This window comes from Colias eurytheme, chromosome 14 (genome assembly GCF_061535395.1).
Source record: "Colias eurytheme isolate Ceu_HAF_F1 chromosome 14, ilColEury1 Martin Lab GWU primary, whole genome shotgun sequence".
Classification (NCBI taxonomy): domain Eukaryota; kingdom Metazoa; phylum Arthropoda; class Insecta; order Lepidoptera; family Pieridae; genus Colias; species Colias eurytheme.
The window spans coordinates 6,963,658-6,986,425 of NC_142993.1; the positions used below are offsets into that span (position 1 = coordinate 6,963,658).

At 35.0% G+C, this 22,768-nt stretch overlaps 1 protein-coding gene across 2 annotated transcripts in view; it reads right to left on the bottom strand.

The window, feature by feature from the left end:
- The window catches only part of LOC149902965 (RNA/RNP complex-1-interacting phosphatase), a 66,999-nt gene that overhangs the window by 22,462 nt on the left and 21,769 nt on the right, over positions 1 to 22,768 (bottom strand). For both annotated transcript variants that reach the window (XM_090109173.1, XM_090109172.1), the window contains exons 3-5: positions 5,118 to 5,143; positions 4,746 to 4,833; positions 3,630 to 3,709 (exon numbers count right to left, since the gene is read on the bottom strand). In XM_090109173.1, coding sequence (XP_089965299.1) covers positions 3,630 to 3,709; positions 4,746 to 4,833; positions 5,118 to 5,143 — 194 coding nt within the window. The remainder of the gene's footprint in view (positions 1 to 3,629; positions 3,710 to 4,745; positions 4,834 to 5,117; positions 5,144 to 22,768) is intronic.

Here is a 22,768-nt window from a genome sequence, read left to right on the forward strand (position 1 = left end):
ACCCCCGGTAACTCTCGGAAATTAAATAAAAATTCCGACTTGGTGGACCACCATTTTTGTACGGCACTGAGCGGTTTCTTATTATTTTTAATGGATCTATCGATGGTTAAGAATGCCGTACAAAAATATATGACCAAAATTTACCGAGTCTACCTGTACTTTTCAATTCTCATCTGCACTCAGTTGGACAGCTTACAAGTGACGGCATAGTGATGAATCTTATTATTTTTTGCTCTGCTATCGTTCTAGATATGTCCCCTGGTGGTTCATTTGACCCATATTTTTGTCCTATGCGGGCTTGTAGTCTATAACATTATGACAGACATTATAGAAAGCCGACAATTTGTTTCTTCTGTCGTTACGGCGTTATTCAATGTAACTGACGAGAGTCGTCATTGTGGAAATTGTTTCATGACTTGTTTATATTAATCGTCCTGTTTGTGAAAGACTTCGTTAATATTATTTGTAAGATATTATAATATGCTACGAATTAATTATTGATTCAATATATTTTGTACTAGATTTCCGCCCGCGGCTTCGCCCGCGTTTGCAAAGGAAAACCCGCATAGTTCCCGTTCCCGTGGCATTTCCGGGATAAAAACTATCCTATGTGTTAATCCAAGTTACCCTCTATATGTGTGCTAAATTTCATTGTAATCGGTTCAGTAGTTTTTACGTGAAAGAGTAACAAACATCCATACATCCATACATCCTTACAAACTTTCGCCTTTATAATATACTAGACTAGATTTCCGCCCGCGGCTTCGCCCGCGTTTGCAAAGGAAAACCCGCATAGTTCCCGTTCCCGTGGGATTTCCGGGATAAAAACTATCCTATGTGTTAATCCAAGTTACCCTCTATATGTGTGCTAAATTTCATTGTAATCGGTTCAGTAGCTTTTACGTGAAAGAGTAACAAACATCCATACATCCATACATCCATACATCCATACATCCATACATCCTTACAAACTTTCGCCTTTATAATATATATTAGATATTAGATATTAGATATTAGATTAGATTAGATTAGATATTAGATATTAGATTGCCGTTGAACGAAGAATGCTGAAAATATGTAGTAACAATTTAAAATGCAAGAAATATTAGAACTAAATACTATAGGATTCATAATTTATAAATCGCTTCGCAATTATAATAAAAGTTTGTAAATGTTACACTTTCACTCCAACGCACTATCCCGAAAATTAATGTAGTATTTGGTTTTAATAGCTACAGAACTGTATTGTATTTCAAAAATAACGACATACTAATATTTTATTCACTACAATGTTGAATATTTTACATGATTCGTAACATTCGCATAACGTTTAACAGTCAGCTTTGTGACTTTCAGTTAAGTCTAAAGCTTACAAGTTTTTCCATAACAATAACCCTTAATAGCTAGAAAGTCGTAGTGAAAATTAACGATACAATAAATTTCAGAAGTTTCCACAAACTTGAACATTTATTTGTCGAAGATTTTTCAAAAACATTTCCTGGTATGAATGTTTGTTTAATTTGTTTAATCAATTTGATAGTCTAATAGGAGACAGATGTTTATGTTTTATGATTAATGATAGCCAATGCCACTGGTTTTTTTTTTATTATTATATTAATCTGCTTTAAATTAATTACAATTTTTAACCTTCCCGGTCTACGCGAGATCAATAAATAATCTTAAAAGAGTTTTGGCGCTAAAAGATAAGCTATCAAGTATTATCAGATATTTTCAAGCAAATAATTTAAAATGTTTAAATATATGGCGTCATTAACAGTTTCTAGTAGCAATTAGGGCGTTCGGTTCAAAGTCAAACAAAACAATATAATGGTTTTCCCGACAAGAACCTGAGCGAACCAGCTAAAAATACAAAATGACCTAACACGATGTCAAATTGTCTCGCACCGAAACTCTCGATCGAGCGCTAATAGATTCACAAACATAAAAAAATCGATGAAACAAGCTTAAATACGGATTTAGCGTGTGCACATGGAATAAAATCCAATATTTAAACACTGAACGGATCAATTTTAAGTGTTACAAAAGTTTTTATACCTACAATTCCATAACACGACAGTATTGAAAGCGCATAAAAATACGACGTAATAAGTATTCATTAGTGACATGTAAATAACAGGGCGCGGAGTCACGGCGTAATCCTTCGTATCTGGGACCATAAAAATCTATTAATCTGACAATCCTTACTTCAACGGTGGTCACAATTTATTGTCGGGGTGATCGTGTGTACACGGGCAGGTTTGTAATGACGACACGGTTGTGGACAGTCGACATGGAAAACAAGTAAAAATATGGCCGTGATAAATGAACGAGCGAGGGAGGCACGCGAGCATCATTACGCGCGCGGCCGATCGGCTGCACAGTGCACTGCGAGAGGTCACGAGGGTCCCGTGATGCCTTTATCCGTGTTTCGACGATCTAGTTCAATCATCACATAACGAGCTACTCGATGTAAATCAACTATCATGAGACTACAATGATGGGCTGAAGATATCATCGCTAATTGTCCCAGAGGAACAGAAGTAGGATCCGAATGCATATCAGTAGATATTATACAGTTATTTGTTTCGATATTAATTAACACTATCCTACGAGCAAATAATAACCCCTGAAGAATTTCCGAGTCATCCCACTTGATCATCTAAAACGTTAACTTTAATATTTTGTACAATATTAATGTACGCTTTAAATAAAAAATCAAAACTGTCACCAAACACTCGATATATAGTAGCTATACGGGGGGCGCATTTGTCTATCCTTAACTGACAAACAGATGCAAGGTTCTCGGGCGCGATAACAGGAATAAACTATCTGAGAAATGCCGATGGTTATTTATGGCGAGTCAGCCGACGACGTAGCGCAGCCTCTAACAAAAGACTAGACAAATGACCGAGATAATCTTATGTTAAGGCTTTTAGTTACGGAATTGATATCTCTTTTGTGTGCCCTATCGCCGTATCCGTACATTACAAAATTGATATTATTAATGTGTCGATACACAGCAAAATCGTCACATCGTATGAAATATCGTTCTCGTTGTGGCGACGACATCTGTAAAGATGACACACTTGAGCGGTGACAATTACCATTCAAATTCCGAATGGCATGCTCGCATGGTGGCGCGTGGGCGGTGGATGTCTTATAAACACAACGCTAGTTTAGACCGGCTTCAATTGAATTCGAGGAGGTACGGGTCGGTGCCGCGGCGCTAGCACCGCGCCGGCCTCGGGCGCGCCGTCGCCCACGCACCCCCGAAGATTTATAACATTACCCATATTCGACCTACGAATGGCGCCAATTCGACGCTTCAAATTAAAACTCGCCGCGAATGCAAAAAGATGTCGAGTTACTGCTTTGATGGATAGCTGCGCGGTTTCTGATTTACGCGGCACTTTATCGTAATGTCGCGTCTTTCCTGAGGCGCATGTCGTATCGACATCGATATCAATCGAGTTCGCTTCGTCCGAGGAATAACATTTTCTATCGCCTTATTTACGTATGCAAATTTAGCACCGAAGCGTCACATACATTAAAAGTACATCAAAAAAGGTACAATGGAAAAATGAATATGAGAAAGTGGTTAATACTTCAAGCTGTCAGAATGTACGTACTCGGTCACTTTGTGCTCGGGCGGTATAACGCGACCCTCCATTAAAATTTTCTTGTGCAGAACACCCGCCGACTGCAATTCCTGCAACAAAACGAGCAATCTTGATTTCTAGGTAAATTTAAGTGGACAATACTCGTGGAATACGTATGAGTTATGAATTATTATTTATCCGCCCCATATAAAAGGAATGTCTTAATGACTACAGAAAGAACAATTACGATATACACTTTTTAGTTAATTTGACAGTTGGTCTATTAAACTAAGTTGACAGCTGCAATCGACACAGGGATCGACGTGTCAGGCGTAGCGCAATCTGACACATTGTCAGCGTAGCATGAACTTGAGCACGCGCACACGTCTTAAGACTTAATCTTGATTATAATTATATGTACCATAATATAATTTGATTGCAAGTTCATCCAAACAGATGTTGACTAACGTTTAATTTAATAAGAAAATGTAAAATAATGTCAAAACTTCATCTGTAGTATAAAAATGTAATAAAAAGCGGCTATAAAAATATAATAAGTACAATATTTTAGTTGCATAATTACAGGCCTATTCTGGAACGATGATAATATTGTAAGAAATATGATAAAACCCGGATTGAATTTCAAATAAATACATGTCAATCGGACAAGCCCGAACAAAGCATCGTAGTGGAAAATGTGTCTTCGATCGTAAAACCAAACATAATTTTATTGCTTCCACGTATTCTAGTACCCGACGCGCGTCTTATAGGCATCCTTACAACTAACAGTCGTAATTCCGACCTGAGAATTTTGCCTTACACGTGCTAGGAGTTTCTGTTAATACTTTTCATTATCACTAACAAGTCCATAGGAATGCGTATTATAGAATTTGAATGGCGGTACGTGAATGTGTGTAATTATTCACCGCCGTTTACAAACAATTGCGCTCGCCGGGCCCGAGCTAATAGAAAATAAATCAAATATTAAAACGTATGACTCTCTAAGAATTGACAAAAGACAATAAACAATACACAAAAACTGTACATATTTATCGTCCGATCTTGCTACCAGACAATATGTACTTAAACATTTGCATATTTTCACAACATTCGGTTGCTAGTTGCTATGTATAGAGGGAAATTTACCTGCGGGTCGTAATACCGTTGCGTGTTTGTTAAATCTATTACAGCACCTAATTTTGGTATTTTCTCTAAAAGCGTCTTGATATCCCATCTGAAAAATATTCACTTGATAAACAGTCATATACCTAGGGTCTCCCAGGACAGTGTCAAGCGGTGGCTTAGAGGTAGATTAGCCCTTGGCCTACCCGAATCACTAAAAAGATCATAACTTTCAAACTACGAATATATGCATAGCATAGATATGATTCTGATAACCTAAAGCGTGCTCTACCTCTGGGCCACCGCTTAAGCATGACCGTCTTTTCTGGGACACCCTGTATATCAATAGCAGTGGTAATTATGGATTCTCTGAACTGGATTCACTGAAATACTTACATTTCATTGTTTTTCGATTGCCATCTCTGTAACAAATAAAAATAATAAGTTAATAATAAAATGAAAATTGAAACAATCATATTGTTGTTAAATCAATAAGATAAATATGAACTAGAGGTACAAAATATTATATCAAATTATAGGTATGTACATAAATAATAGATAGTATTGGCATAGGAATTTAAAAATAAGGAAACCGCCCTGATAATATCTCATTATTGACATTTGTTAGCTATTACAAATCGTCACCGAAACTCGGAGTACCAAACATTCAACGTAATAGTAATTACTGGTCAGAGATTCTGGTGCATTAGCACATGTCCCCATGGCTACAGACAATGACGCTTTGAAGAATGCCGCACGTAGGCGACAGTCCCCTGATAAGAGCACTGATCAATCATCGACTAGCCCTACCTCACCGGTGTCGATGACCCCAGACTAGCCCACCTGATGAGACCGAATCGAGTTTTGGACGGGATATCTAATTTTTTACGTTAAACTCAATTAATAAACTCCCCGTAACGTTTTACGCGATACCAACACGAAAATCAATCGAAATATTCCGAGAAATGCAGTTTTTATTTGAACACGCGCGTTATTATTTCAAAACTATAATCTCCCTAAAACGCATCACATAAATAACGAAACCCATTTCGTTCGCACCGCAGGCAAAATATTTCTGGTTGAAATTTTCAATTTGCCCGAAATGCTCCAAAAATGAAATGTCAGCCACCTTAATAATAGGTGGTTAGAGAAGAAATAATTTATCGACCGTGTTGACACGATGGCGAAGATTGTGGCAAAAATATTGTGATACTTCACTCACTATAGACAGGAATGAACAGGGAGGCGTATACAATAAGTAATTTTCAATTAACATTCGCTGGTGGTCTTTATAAATTAAAAAGTAATGATATTAAATACATATCCACTTCGCTTGGTTCAACAGACTACGGCTCACTTTTAATAATGTAATCTTTCTTTAATTAACAATTATGACGATTAATAAAATTGTGACACGTGAAAGCTATATTATATGTTAAAGTATGACTACGAGTATTCTTTATTGTCGTCAATAATTCATGTTTTTAATTATTTTAAGCATTACTTAATTTTATCATAATGTCGTGATGCTAATATGCATTATATTGACCGTATACACTACTGACGTACAGCACGTATTAATTCGAATAAAGAAATATGTGCCACAAAAATAATGAACAATCAACAAAAACGAAAGAATAAAACCATAAATCGTAATCTATCCTAACCGAAATGTAATAACGTATCGATAATTAAATAGCAAAGCAATAAAACTGAACCAATACGAAATAATAAATCGACTCCATTACCATTAATGAACATTGTAATTCAACAAATCAGAACAGAATAATATCAGTTCGTTATTATAAGTACTTATCTGGTACTTACAATTATTACTACAATCAATATCAAACAAACAAGTATTTAACTTGAATTAAACCAAGCTTTATAACCTTTAACCTACAATTTAAGAGATTAACCGCTGCGTCAGGGGTTTAAAAACCCACAGCTATATTTTACTCTTCATCGAGTGAGCTTTTACAAATTATGTGCTTCGGAAAGGTATTGTTAATTATATTATTATTTATATTTTATTCTAGAACAAAACATATCAGATTCATCTATAACATTGATTATTGCCATGATGTATCGTCAATAATACTGTCATTTAAAAGAGAGCACTAATTGCGCTACTTTGCTCTACCTACTTATTTTGTGTACCATTATATTTTCTATAATAAACGCAATATTTTTTTCTATATAATTATTTATGCTTCTGTTACTATATCTTACTTAACTTAAACTCATATTTTTATTTCAGAAATTATAGAAACGTGCGAAAATTTTCATAAAATCATTTTTAACGGTTAGATAAGCTTGCGCTTAACAATTACTTGGGCTTTACGTTAGTTTTTTACACCCTTAAAATACTTTCGTCTAATTTACTTGAACTAATTAAATATTCATTTAGCATGACCGTTCTAAATGAGGCCTGACAACATTTATATGCTCTTAAATATAAATTTAACGATTATCTGCCGATATAATGCGACAAGACATTATTTAAACACGTCAGTATGGGCAATAAAGGTAAGTTTATCATTTTTACGACATCGCCAATTATACAATTGCAAACACGAGTGAGGGAGGAGTCCCACCTGTGGAGATGTTAACGGTGATATATTGATTATTATAGCTTGTTGAAATTTTGATTTAAAATTTTCTTATTTACTTTTTAAAAATACGTAATATCACAGCTAGTTACAGTGCTATGAAAATAAACACTACTTGTAACAGAATACGGATTGAGGCATACAATTGTAGCAACTCAATACAAACGATATAACTTAATTCGTGGGGTATCGGTAAACATTGTACAAAATTGATACATTTAGGTGAGTCAATGTTAGACTGTTGTATTGAATTTCAATGAAAGTGTGTTCTGGAGACATTCAGATTGAGAGGTTGGAATTTATGATCAAAACATTCACTGGTTTGATACATTTTATTCTCCGTCTTAAGTGGTTATTGATCAAATCGTGCTATTCATTGAAAATGTTGAATATATATAAAATAACGACAGAAGTATTGAACTAAACTTCGAGTTACCTCAACTTAACAGTTAACGACTTAAATGGACAGATAGATCGTATCTTCTGTGAATAAATTGAAATATTATGCAAACGCAATTGCCACACTAAGTGAAAATTAATAGAAACAAACATTTCGTAAAAAATCAATAAACGAGAAGCATTTTGTTGTCTTTCCCTAAAAGATTCAAGGCGAGCGACAAACACCTAGAGCGGCGCCACTGTCTGCCGATGATTTATGTTCAGCTAGCGAAATGCAACATCATTGTTCACAACGGCAACTTTTATAACTTTATACCGTTCGCTATAGTTTAAAACGGATTTTATTAAATTACTCTCTAATAGTATGACTAGACAGATAGATAATACTAGCCATATTGATTCCAGACTGTATGGTAAGTCTTTAATCTGTTCATACCAGTTACGGCTACATCGTTAAGCAAATAAATTTCCCAATAGATATAATTTTCCGGGTCAATTCTTGCCAAAGAAAGCTTTGTGATACGCACGCTGCAAGAAGTTAGCATACAGTATGATAACTGACCCCTTTTTTGCAATTGTATCAACACACATCTGGGATCTAATTTATATCACTCTCTATTTTTAATTCTCTACTTCGCTTTGTACATTCTCCACAATCAACCGATCCGTTATGTCGTTTATTCCAATGGTAATGATGGCATAATTGACAGAGGGCAACTATTGTTCCTATTGTTTTCTATTGATATTAGCCTTTTGTCGCCTTGTAATGGACGAACTCTTGTCATTGTTTCGTTGATCGTTACCCATTCGTTTACTCTCGACACCGATGCAACTGGCACGGTAGATTAAGAAAAGGTGGAGCGATGTCTCCAAAGAATTTAACCTTTAGTTAACAACCTCGTGAATGTGTAGCAGATGATCGTACAAGCTGATGATAATAAGGCGTACTGCATTTTGGGTGGTAATTTATGTTAGTACAATATGAGAGTGACATACATTAAGCAATGAATACAAACAAAAGTATATTGAGATTAAATATTTCTACCGACGTCTAGACGTACATATTTACACTACCTATACTACTTTAGTTTTATTCAATTATTATTTACCATCACCGTTATTCACCCTAGCTGCCCAATTTAGACAGAACTAACCATTAGATTCTAACCAATTCTTTACCAGTGCCCAAAATGATCCCAATTTAGAAAATCATTGTAAGCAAGACATAAAACGTAACACATTGTTATTGTGTAACGACTTAATAGTTGGTGTCAAAAATAATTGATATGTGGCCAGCTTTCATGTATGCGGGCTTTGACACTTAAGCTTACGAATCATATTTTACTGATCCAGGATCAATTACTGCTATACGGGCGGGCGCCAAGCCGCAAGAAATTAATATTCTTTATTTCATCTTTAACTTTGTATTAAATTCCTCGTGTTGAATTAAGATTTGCAGTTTTTGAAGTAGGTAATAGGTAGGTATGAAGTAGGTTCTAATAAGTACATAATAACATTTAAAGGTGTCTCGGATTGGTCAAGTTTTCAAATAATAAAATTATATTTATTTTACTTATCAGCTAACCTATAATGTAACCAGAATATTACTTTCAGGTGTTAAAACGCTCATAAGTCATAAGAAACACCTCGATAAACATCAACAGCTCTCCATCGAACTCGCCACATAAACAAGCAAAAGGAATGACCCGTTAAATCGGATTCCTTATTCGATTCACCCGATTAATCGAACAAACCCCGGTGGATCGAATATCGGAGGCATTTATCGCGCCTAATTGCGACCACCGCCGAATTTCGGATCCGAAACGAGTTGGGTGGTGTAATGATGATACCCCTTTTAAACGGGCCAAAGCCCGCACCTAAACAACAACAGCGACTTACAAGACGAATGATGATTAAAAAAATTAAGTAAGTGAAATACAAAATAACCATTAACGATAAAGTAAAAATGCCACCGAAACTGTGTGTGTTTACTCGTATTTCACATCGTAAACCTGACTAAACTTCGCAAAAAATACTTGAGAATCAAGTCGTAAAAATAATTCAAGATAATTCGATACTTCTGGTCCCTTAACATGACATTACTTGGCGTGTGTTACGAAATTTTAATTTAATTGTCTTATTTAAACATTCGTGACGTGCGTGCTTAAATCTCAGTAAGAAAGCATTTATGACAATTAAGCTTATTTGGACACTTCAACATGAAGGGATAAGACGTAATTTATTTCAACTTTCAATGTTTGATTCATCATTTTGACATTTACATATAATATAATTCAACAATTACAATACTTTCTTGTTTTATATCTTTCGAGTAGCCCACGACGAGAACGGAGTGAAACAATGTCAAACTTAAATCAGACAACAAAAAATTCAGCGAGGAGCCTGATTATATTTATGATAAACGATGAATACGGAGTATTTTCACTGACGTATTCGCAGTTAATAACCACCAAACATCGCACTTGACAACTTGAAGACGTACGCGAAACTTAAAAACACCCACATTTCAGCAACATTCTCTCCATCATATTAAAATAAAATCAACGTCAGACGTGACGGCAAAAGAATAATAACACGTTTTTAACTTTCGCCAGAATTTAAGGAGATATAATTATTGCAACACATAGGTATAGATCTTCGGGATGAGATTTTTAAAAAGACTTTAAGCAGATGAAGTCATTAATGCAGGGCTGATTTGCATAATTTCTATAAAGCATAATTTTGCAGTTCTGCAGTCAAAACAAGACGGTCAAGAAAGCTGATTACACGGTGCTCCCACGATCTCATGGCCTGGCTCGCGAGGTACGAAACTTGGCGCGTACGTGTCAAAAGATGTAATTATGAAGAAATCCAATCAACCGCGCCGCGAACCGGCGCAAGCGTCGACGTTGATTGAGCGATAAATTTATTGAAGATAAATCACCTTATCGCGACAAATCAGTAGCTGATATAGCCTTAATTCCAGAGCGGAAAGAACAAGGGCCGACAGCCACCTTCATTAAGAGCACTAATGAATATCTTTTTATAACGGGGCGGTTGAAGGGATTGAATGCTCATATCTTAACTGCGAGCTGAGCTTCAATACAGGTGGTGTCAATAAAAATACAATGAATAATCAGACGCAAAGAAAGTTGGCGCCGTGTCTTTTTATGTCAGACCATTTTGGATTAAGGATATTACGAATGTGCGTATCGCATGTCGCAAGACATAAGTATTTCAGTTTCTGTGAAAACCCCGAACGTATTTTTAAATTATTGAATACAATAACAACTAGAAGTTATACCGGAAATAACTTTGTGGGAGATAAAAAGCATACGAGACATTTCGTGGAGAAATATGACACATAATACGAAGTTTTCAAGACTGGAGATACCGCGAGCGTGGCCGATAAATTGTACGTACGAGTTTGATATTTCTTGTTGTCAATGAAGCATTACCCACTTAAATGCATCAGACAAAGGAGATTTAATAGCTTTTGTAAATATGAAAATATGAATATTAACAGATGAATCTCCACGACTTCAGCAATACAATACGTTTTGTACATGTTCAATATGTGATAAGACAATAATTCGGCCTCGCAGGCGTATTGATGGCGCCACTTAATCATGATATGGATATTTAAAAAATACATTTTATAAACTTGTAGAGAGAAATGGCAACATACCTATGTACTATTATTAAAAATACTCACACGAATTATATACAAGCCTACAAATCACCTCATTTTACTTTGTACGTTATTAATGCTGGCCCGCGGCGTATAGCACTAAACAGTCTGACTAATTAGATGCACTAGGCAACAAAGAGATACGTACGATCTAAACTCATGAGGAAAGTGAATAAACATGCGAATATTACCTCTATGATCTACGTAATAAGGACGAATTAGGAGATGTTAAGATTTGGTCAAGTGTGTTCAGTGAGACGTGCGATGGCGGCTTATGATAGGCCGCCCACGCGCAAGCGCCGCGAATTCGTGAGAAATACTGCGCCGGCGCCGGCCAACTACATTATGTCACATAGTAAGAACGCTTTCAGGACAACAAATCACTTAGTGAATTAACAATGCTTATAAAAAGCTTTAAAACCTTTACATGGAAACAGTTTTAGAGTCAACCCACATATTATATTATTGTATAAGGGGATTATCCGAAACGCTATATTATATCCATAAATCAATGTTCTCGTTAGAAATCACTGCTCCTAGGGATATATAGCAGCTTTTAGAAACTGAACATGTAATAAAGTGGAAATTGAAGTTACAAAAGTACGAATTGTATCCAACCAGAAACAAAAATTTTACACTAACACCAAAAATTGTGTCTGCTACCTAAAGCTTTTCGTAGAATGGAGTGAAAGGCCTAATTCCCTACTGCATCCCTGCTGCTAATGCGGCTCTATATTTACTACTAAATATACGGAATGTGTGAACCTGAAGTTACTAGCTTATTACATAGGTATTAACCGATAATATTCCAATAAAACAATTTTGTTTTGTTTAAATATTACATTATTATTTTGAACATTGTGATTTGTGTCTATGTGAGCAAAAGGCTCTACACGAAACAAAATATCGTAGTTTTACTCTATACAATAAATTTCCAAGACCCTGAGAATGGTATTGTATATTGTTATTGAAATCGCCGGGAGCGAATCATTTTCATATGTCTACACTACAAGGTTTCATTCAAGTACACAAATAATTTATTTAGTATTTATCCCTATGCATTTTTAATATTTGAAAGGAATACATATTTTTATTTAATTTTGGTAGAATAAAAAAATGGGTTTATTTGTAATTAAAATAAAGTTGAAATATAGTCGAATAATAATCATAATCTAGTACCTACTGTTTTAAAGTTCAAATCAAACTAATAAATAACTATGAAATACCACACGTCAAATTGGATACCATAAAAGCCAGAATGATAGCAAAAATAGTTGGCAACTATTTAATATTTAACACTTGGTGAAATAAAATGGCAAATGATTTCACACCGAGTTGCAGACACATACTTGTGTCTAATTAATCTTATTGATATTGGTAGTTTATATGTTGAATATTTTTCGATGGCTCAATTTAGTTTATATATCATATACCTATGTAATGTCTCGTTATTATTTTTATTTTGATCTTTTTACAAAATAATAGCAATACAAACAAGCAAATGTTCAATTAATATACGTTAGTTTTATAAAAATGCATCCAATGAGAGTTCTTTACGAATTCCTATTGCTTATTGTCCTCCTTGTTTATTGTCTACGCCCGCGTTGTCTAAAACTTAATAAATGATCAGAAAAGATGAGAGCTTTAGCTATATTTAATAATGAAAACATAATGAAAATGAAAAAACAGACAGACGCGACGTATAGTATTTTGTATTTAGTGACAAAAAGCAACCGAAAATATTTGTATCAACTTCACACGCATCTAAATGACTGAAGTTGATCTGAGTGGCTTATTCTTAAAATTACGTCACAAAATGCGCATTGTCTTTCGTCTTTTAAAAAATGCATTGTTTTTCAGTTTATATATTTAACAGCTATATAAACTAACATCACACGTATATATTAAAAAGCAATATCTTAAATCCAGGTGCACATACAAAATCAACACGACGCGTTGCGAAACGCGCATTCGACGCAGGGGCGTGGCGGCACACCTCTCTATTAATGCTCAGCCTCTCGCAGGTGCATTAGTTTCACATCTCTATATGTTAACGGAAATGTTTAATTGTATGTGCAATTTCTGGTCATTAATAGTGATCGAATTCCGTTTGAAAGTGACTCGAGTAGTAGAGTGTGCTCGCGCAGGCTTCACTAGGAATTTATGCGATCCGATGCGATGAAAACTAACTTAACATTAATTGATACTGATTGTACTAAATACTAAGAAGTTATCATTTTTTTATAATTTTCATTAAAAATATCGTTCACGAAATATTTGAGCGCGCCACGACGTTCCCTTCTCTACATTTACAGTAGGCGTTGCTGAGGTGCGGAAGGGAAGGTCAGAAACAGAAAAAACTTATATGTTTATATTTGATAATAACTTATTATCAAAATTAATAACTTATTTCTTATTATTAATAAGAAAGAACCATCTATACTATACTAATCGGTTCGGCGGAGGCCGGAGCGGCGCGGGCGTGTTTCAGCTAGCTTACCTACTCGGCAAAGCGCAGTTAGTGTTACAATAGATAATAATATAAACTATAAATTTCCCAAGTTCTTATCTGTTTAAGTATTAACTGGTACCGGTAGTATGTAACATAATTTTCGAATGTAAATAAAATACTGTTATATGAAAACACTGCTACGATTTATGTGGAAAAATTACAATTATTTAGTTTATTCAAAAGTGTGGCTTTCAATCTTTCATGTAACTGTTTATATTTTGTTTACACGTTAAAAGTCACGGGTCGACCGGAAATACAATATTTTATTGTAAAACATTACAACACGGTCATTACAGCAGATTCGATTAGTCGTAGCTGTGTATCTACGTCAAACAAGCAATTACAAACTTTCATTCGTAATATTATTCCAATAGGAAGATATAATAAAGAAATTAAGATTGTTAACAGATAAAAGCTTAAATTATCGCCGATGAATTAACTAATCAACAAGCTGTGTACGCGTGTAAATTGAATTATAAGATAACAAGTGAGGCAGAACCTTCGCGGGATTCACACAGCACTCTGACCTTCTGTGGATGCGGAACGGTCGCATAATAAAGATAACATTACACGGCCCAATGTGTCAAATGCAAGTTAAACGTATAAAACACTAGTACATTAGGTTATGCAAATGTGACATGAATAGTTTCCGGAGAAATCTCTTTTTGTGCCCAACAATGTGGGATATAAAAAACGTATCTACGAATGCTTAACAGTTCATTAGCCTTATTTTGGCTACAAAGTATAAAGCGACTATTACCACGAGTTATACAGGTAGCTATGATTTACGAGTCGACGATAATAATTTCGTAGCCGACTGAATATGCAACGAATAAAGCAATAAAACGAAAAACCAATCAATTATAGAATGCATACCTTCATTATGTATTCGTTAATTAATTAATTATGTGGCGACGATATTGAATCAAACGCGAAGGTCGAAAATAAGCTGACAAAGTGAGTGGATTTGTATGAAGGAAAATCTTACTTTTAGCCGCTTTAAGCGAATTATACATAAAACAGCTTTACGACGTTGCTTTGATAAAATTTGTGTAGTCTATAAATTAAGCGGATAATAAAATATTAAAGGAGCAATTTATTCTGATTGTCCGCAAGACTTCAACCTTGCCACGATCGTAAAATAGGATTAAAGCGTATCTAAATTATGTGAAATCCTAGCCCAGTGATGTTTAATAAATCGTTCGCTATCAAATTTTAAGTATTCATAGATTTTTTTATTGCTATTTTAATAAATTAACTTTATGTCGTGATTAAGTAACAATAAAGTGTACGATCACAAATTAAAGAAGTCGGATTCGTATAAATCGTCGTATGAATATTCAGCGTTGTGATAAAACGAAAAGTATAAACAATGATTAAGAGTCGAGCGAACTTTCATATGCGGCTAGTTCGCTTCCACGCTAGAACTAGGTACATCCACGGTACATAAATCAAAACTATATTCAAATGAAATATCTTAATTTGCATCGCTTGGAGCTAACGAGTGACACTAACGACGCGCCACACAAAACAACAAAATTGAACTATCAATTTTTCTGTCCAAAAAGCGCCATTAAGAAACCTATAACAACGTTATTAAATACATTTATTTCAACCTGTGAGCATTAATATTCAATCATGATGTATTTTCGCTAATTTATTATTTAAATACCGCTAGCGCCAACGCGGTCATAATTAAATGGATACATGGTTGATTTAGTTTAGAATTGTGGTTTATATTTTTTTGTTGACGCTATAAAACCATCCATAAAATTTTGATTGGTATTCAATTTATTGTCACACAATTTTCATGTTATTATGGAATGTATAATACTTAACGAGTTATTTTACCGTTTATTTAATGCCAATTGTGTTGTTGGTTGAAGCTATTTCAAAGACAAGACACAAGTTATGAAATATGTATTATATATAATTACGAGCAATTAAGTATTCTGAAATTCTATTAATAATGTTAGTTAGTGTTTAAATTATAAGCGTATATTACTCAATCATGCAAAAATAGCTGATTGGATCGTGTATTAGGCACAGGGCAAGATTATATTTTGATTAGCACATAGCTATTTTTCCGAACCGCCCGCGCCGCGAGTAAAACAACGGGCTTCAGATAGTATAAAATAAACAACATAATTATTAATTAGAAAACTACTAGCGTGCACGTTAATATATTATCAATTACCTAACTTTGTATCCCATCATCCAAATGATCCAAACAAAAATCTCTAATGACGTCAATAAGATTAGCCTCTCAACAAAAACCATGTTAGCTGTAAACATTAAAAAAACGTAAGCATACTAATACCACAGACTAATAATAATATACTACGCTAATACCGTTTAAAACGAAACATTAATTGATCGCTTGTTTATTAAACAGGAATGTAATAAAATAACGACTATGTGTTGGCTCTTAATCAATGGTATATCTTATTTAGGGTCTAATGAGCGGCATACATCAAAATAGGTAATAATGACACATGAGCATTTATCACCCTGCCTTACCACGAGTTATGCCTAACGATTAGGGAATTCGTGTTGACATAATAGCCGGCCGAATAGAGTTGAATGCTGCCATTTCTCATTGGATATAGGTTAAATGCTTTATAGACAATTACAAGTACAGAATCAAATTATTTTGTGGTATAAATCTGAACTCGGTAGGATTTATTGAAATGGTGTAAATCTATACTAATATTATAAAGAGGAAAGGTTTGTATGTATTTATGTACATATGTATGTATGTATGTATGTATGTATGTATGGTTTTCACGCATAAACTACTGGACCGATTTTGATGAAATTTGGCACAGATAATCTTTAGACCCTGAGAAAGAACATAGGCTACCTTTTATTGCGAAATATGTACCACGGGCGAAGCCGGGGCGGACCGCTAGTTAGAGAATAACTTTTAATTTTAATACGTGCATTTATTCAAACAACAGACAAAAGAATTTACTGTCTGTATTTGCAATTACGAATTTTCTGCGTGTCTCAACAATAAAATTATAATTTAGGATTTAAAGATAAATTTAATTCTTCGTACATTTTATCTCTGTTGTTCAATTGTGTCTGCTAACGCTATACCATTTAAAATTAATAATAAACAAAACCCAGTGAGAGTAATGTAAACTTACATAATTATCTGGACCAACACACAAGTTCTACAAACACGCGGACCGACGCGACGCTGCACATATTGTACATTTAATGGTACGCATTTAAAAGCAAACGACTCTTATTAAACACATTATGATGCAATATTAAGCGCGAACACACAACTGTCATGATTAAACAGCCGGAACGTGGGAACACGAAGCAGACTCACAGTACGCAAAGAACTATGAACAAAAGCTGCAAAAAGCTCTCGACTTAACCGCGCCATACATTACACAAACGCTTATTAAACAAAAAGATTAATACATCAAACTGTACAGGAGTAATAAAACTTTATACTCTACGAGCGCAATACTACGATAGTACATTTCTAATGCCATAACACGAACGCACTAAAATAAGACGAGAATCGTCTGACAATAGTTGCGTGCGTTTTATGAAAATATCAATAGTGTTCAACGTAGTTTAGTACGCTATTAATGCACCGTGCGCTTGCAGACAAATTCAATTGACAGCCTCCGCCATAGCCCCGGGGTGTCCCTCGCTTATCGCCGCTCTATCTATTTACGCCGTTATGGGATATAAAGTTAAGCTACGTTATTGCACAGGACGAAGGATGTTCCAATCTTTATGATCCGATTTTACTGTCATCATAGAAACACTTGTCTTAATCAGCTTGGCTATAGATTTTACAGGAGCTAAGTGGCTGTTCTACAGAAGCTACACGTTGAAACTAGTGCATTATTAATACTCCGACGCATTCAGATAGAAATTAACAGATCGAATCATCAACCCGTAATAAATAACCTACCTACGTCACGTTCAAAGGGCAATGCTCTGAAGAAAATGGCATTTTGACTATTGCGCTCAACGATGTCACATGTGAGTTCCAAATCCAAGATGCGTCTCGGTGTTATCACAAAATATGATAGATCGTCGGTTGGTGCGCGACGCTCTCCCACGCGACACAGTCGTGATTAATTATAATTCGAATTTTATTCAAAGTGAACAGCGGACAAACTACGATACAATCAATAAACGGTTCCGTACCGGCGACGGTACAAGTATGATACCACAATTTACAGCTGATAGTGCACATGAAGACGTCACTGGCGAAGTGAATAACGCTCGAGAACAATAGTAGCAACATTTCTGTAGCGATAAGCTTCGTTGTAAACACTGCGGTAATCTAGTTTATCATAATTTAATGGTTCTAAAAAGCAAACGATACGGAGTGACCGCTTAATGCAGTTTTATTTTCAAAGTCGTCTTTGTTTGTTTCGAAACAAAAATAAACATGTATGGTTGTTGTTATACCGATATTGTTTAAAGCTGGAGGTCTTATAAAAATAGTTAAAGCGGTGCTATAAAATGGTGAAAAAGAAAGGAATTAAGATTTGAATATGACTAAATTATGATAATTTTACTTACAACATACTCAAATAAACCCCCCTTTTAACAAACATTTCTACAAACTACAGATAAACACATTTCAAACAAAATAATCGACCATTAATCTTCCTTTAACAGTACCTAAGCGCACATCTAGTCACCATCGTGTGAAAGTCCACACTATTAGCCGAGAACATTACAAGTTTCCATTTCCTCGGACGGCTACAAGCACACAATACTAAAGGCTCTTCGGGTCGTGTCACATCCTTATAACTGCATAAATCATACGGACGAGCTCAAGCGCCACAATGATACGAACCAACTAGAATAATAAATAACGCACCAGTTCTCTTTCAAAGAGCGACCGGGGAGCAATAAGTCGTGGACGGGTCAGAGGTGAAGTGAATAAAAAACGGCCGACAATTAAATAGCGTTCTTGAAGGTTAATGAGCACAATAAATATGTTGTCGGCACCACAGCTGCGGACAAACAAATGTGTAGCCGTCACACGTGAGGAGGGTTCGCTTGAGGCAGGGCTGACTGGCAACTCTATTGTGGAGACGTGATGCTCATCCAGATTTTGGCTATTATCACATCACGTATTAGATGCTCCAGCTAGTTCACTGAGCTGTCCTCGTGACTGTACTATTATTTCACAATAAAAATGCAATTAATCATACTAATCTCTACGTCTTTAATAAGATGACGATTCTGAAAATAATTTTTGACTTTTAGAATCGCATATTAATTATCTCTGAATTATTAAAAATAATTTATGTCAAGTAAATATTTGTTTCGGATCGCTTACAAACAAATATCTTTCAGTAATAATATTTTTCAATACAGCACTCCAACCCTAGGGTTATGTGTGATAAATGAGGTAAGGTATTATCCATATCTTGAGTGCAAAGAAATAATTTTAATGGTTTTGAAAGCAATGAATTCATACATAAATATCATGACATGTTCGACGAAATATGTTAAATGCTACAAAGGAGCAAATTAAGTTATCTTCGAAATGCACGTACTTATGTGAGAAAAAATCGTTTCTTATACAGTTTTATTTATTTCATGCAAAATATAATCTTCTATAGTCTATACTATGCTAAAAAATAATTGTTTATAAAAATTTAAAACTATAAACCTAAACAATCAGTAATTCAACATAGTCAACATTCTATGGAAAAGAACTGTATCAAAAGTATTTGTAAGTAACGACGATCATCCATGTCCCAAAAAGCTACAATAATTTCACGGTAATAAGCAAATCACCCCAAAACTGTAGCTGGAGTACGTTAACACACGACTGCACCCGACGGCGTCGTACCTGCATTTGATTTATAACAAGGGGACAGCTCAGCGGTGTGAATTCATCTAGCAAATTCCAGGGTACTCACACTTCCAACCAATTTACGAGACCTCCGGAATTCATTTCACAGACCTACTTTCCGTTTGTGCTGGGGTAAAATGCAAAGACTGGATCTTGGTCGATATAAAAATCCCAGCGGGATCCGCTCTTTGCTGGCGCCTCGACACCGACCTGCGTGCTCATGGCCTATTATCAGCAGCGACCTTTACACCTTTTTTTTCATCTTTTCACAATTTCTATAAATGGACCGTGACTTTACTATTTAAAGAACGCCGTGGACGGCACGATACGAATTGCTCAATACATCATCGATATATTTTCCAACAATATTTTCTACACGATTACGATGAGTGTTTTCAACATCATAGCTTAACCGGTTTTTAATAATAACGAGGAAGTCTGCATTGATAATTTAATTAGCATGTGCATTGCGGCGACCGTCTTTAAATACACGAAAAGATGCATTACCGTGGGTCATCATTGTATCTCCGTTGTGTTTCACAAAGTTCAGCTAAATAAGCTGTGTGAATTAGGTAAAGGCTTTTTGGTGTTGCGTGGTTGTACTTATTTTATCCTTATGTCTGTACGATTAGAGATCATTTTGGTTTTACAAAATTGATAACGTAAATTTGTTGGAAAACAGAAAATAAACAGGGACGTATTAACTGGTACCGGAAAGTAGACAAACGTGGGTGTTCTTAACCAGTCATTTAAGGTAATTGTCAGAAAATGAATAGAATCACGTTTAAATCGATTGGAATGATTAAACTGTTTAAGATATAAAGCGGAATTGATGGAAAGTTAATTTATTTTGAACATTTATAATATAGAATGTATAAAAAGGTGAAAGTATATGAATATTTCTGTCAGCGATATTTCACTGTAGCAAAATACCTTTCTTCACTTTTCGCACCTACACGTGAAAATGAATAATAAACATATTTACACATCCCACGAAAATCTTGCTTCTGGCTAGTGCCTGTGCTAGTGCAGCAATTGTCACAGTTATTATTTCTTTATAAATATTTTAATTTTATTCAATAAAACTTAGGTACTATTTGTAGTGAGAAATAAACGACAACATCGCGAAATATCTAGAAAAATTTTCAATTTTAACATTTATTTGCCTATGTAAGTAATTTTCAAGACCCTATTTTCACTAGTAATTTAAAAGAGTTAATCAGGAGAATCAATCAACTGATTTTTATATAAACTTATTCAAAAACAATAAGGCCAGTTGCCATTGAGATATTATTTTAGATATGCTCCAGATAATCAAAACTTTAATGAAATTGTCATTTATACTTAAATGTTCCTCATACATATCCCATTAAAATGGAAACATTGAAATGATCCTAGCCTCGTTGCGCACACACTCCTCTCCGCGCTGGTTATCGGAAACGCCGCCCTCTGTTTTAGAAGACGTCAGCAAACAATGCCGAGTCGACAAACAAATGTAAATGACCGAAATGTGAACGTCATGTTTGGCATTCCCATAAAACAACGTTAACACGTCATTATAAGGTAATGATGGCTGATTACAGGTGGGGGTAAGATGCACAGATGATTGCCCGCCGTCTGTGTGGTCTTGTGGTAAACAAACACTCTTCGATTGGACCCACGTGCCCTGCGCTTAATGCTCTTTTTACATTTACAGACCTTTCGTTATGAAAGGATCTTAAAGTTGCAGTGTAATTAAAATAAATTTATGGTATGGTGGCGGTGGATTAATTCGCTGTCGCTTTGCTGTGTCGATTTGTTGTATTGGTATAACTTAACGCATAGTTCGTTAATGGTTTAACACATTTGTTTTATCTGCTTAACCTTCGTGAGAGGAATAATTACATTTAAGCCAGGTACATTTTGTTTATGACTTCATGAGCTTCAAGATATCGTCTGATTTATATAATACTAGGTTTCCGCCCGCGGCTTCGCCCGCGCAGTCAAAGAAAAACCCGCATAGTTCCCGTTCCCGTGGGATTTCCGGGAATACGTCATTTTCCCGGGATAAAAAGTAGCCTATGTCCTCGGGTATCAAAATATCTCCATACCAAATTTCATGAAAATTGGTTCAGTAGTTTAGGCGTGATTGAGTAACAGACAGACAGACAGAGTTACTTTCGCATTTATAATATTAGTATGTAATATTTTATATTTCAATTATCTTATCAAAACTGACTTTTAAAAGAAATTGATAGATTTAATTATTTTCAATAAGACTTAAGAATTCGAATGGGACAAGTACCGCAATAACAGTTAAAATACATCTTTATACACTTCTATCCCATAGTTAAGAGTTCTATAACATTTATCTTGATTAATTAAAGGACTACAAACTACCAACTAAATATAAACAAAACAAAACACAGCCATAAAATAAATTCCAGTTTACTTCCAAGATTCATTCACCAACCGTCACGGCCGTTACAAACATTTACACCCATTCAGTAAATCATCTAAAACAAAAAGTTAAAAAACGTCCCGAAAAGTCAGATGGTATCGTAGGCCAAAATAACATATCGGACCCTTATCACTATCACTCGATCTACGTTATTGATACGGGTCTTGTTTAGATGCTATGAGGCATCGTCTCCACATTTTATAGGACCGACTCCCGTTTAAACATTTTAAATTATGACAGTGAATATAAAAGTATATTTCACCCCTAACTGCATTTGACTCAGGATCAGAAAAAAAACTATATAATAAATATCTTTAGTTCGTGCTAATTAATCTTATCACCTTTAATTTTTCTTTTTAATTTATAGCCGGAAATTACCGTTAAATAAAAAGAACACAACAAAGCGCACTACCATAATATAGATGAAAGATGGGACATAGTGCAAAACGTACTCTGTAGTTCTGTACCGACGTATAATTTTAGCATCTGGAGAAATGGTACATTTACCTCTTGGTGGTCCCACAATGGCACAATAACAA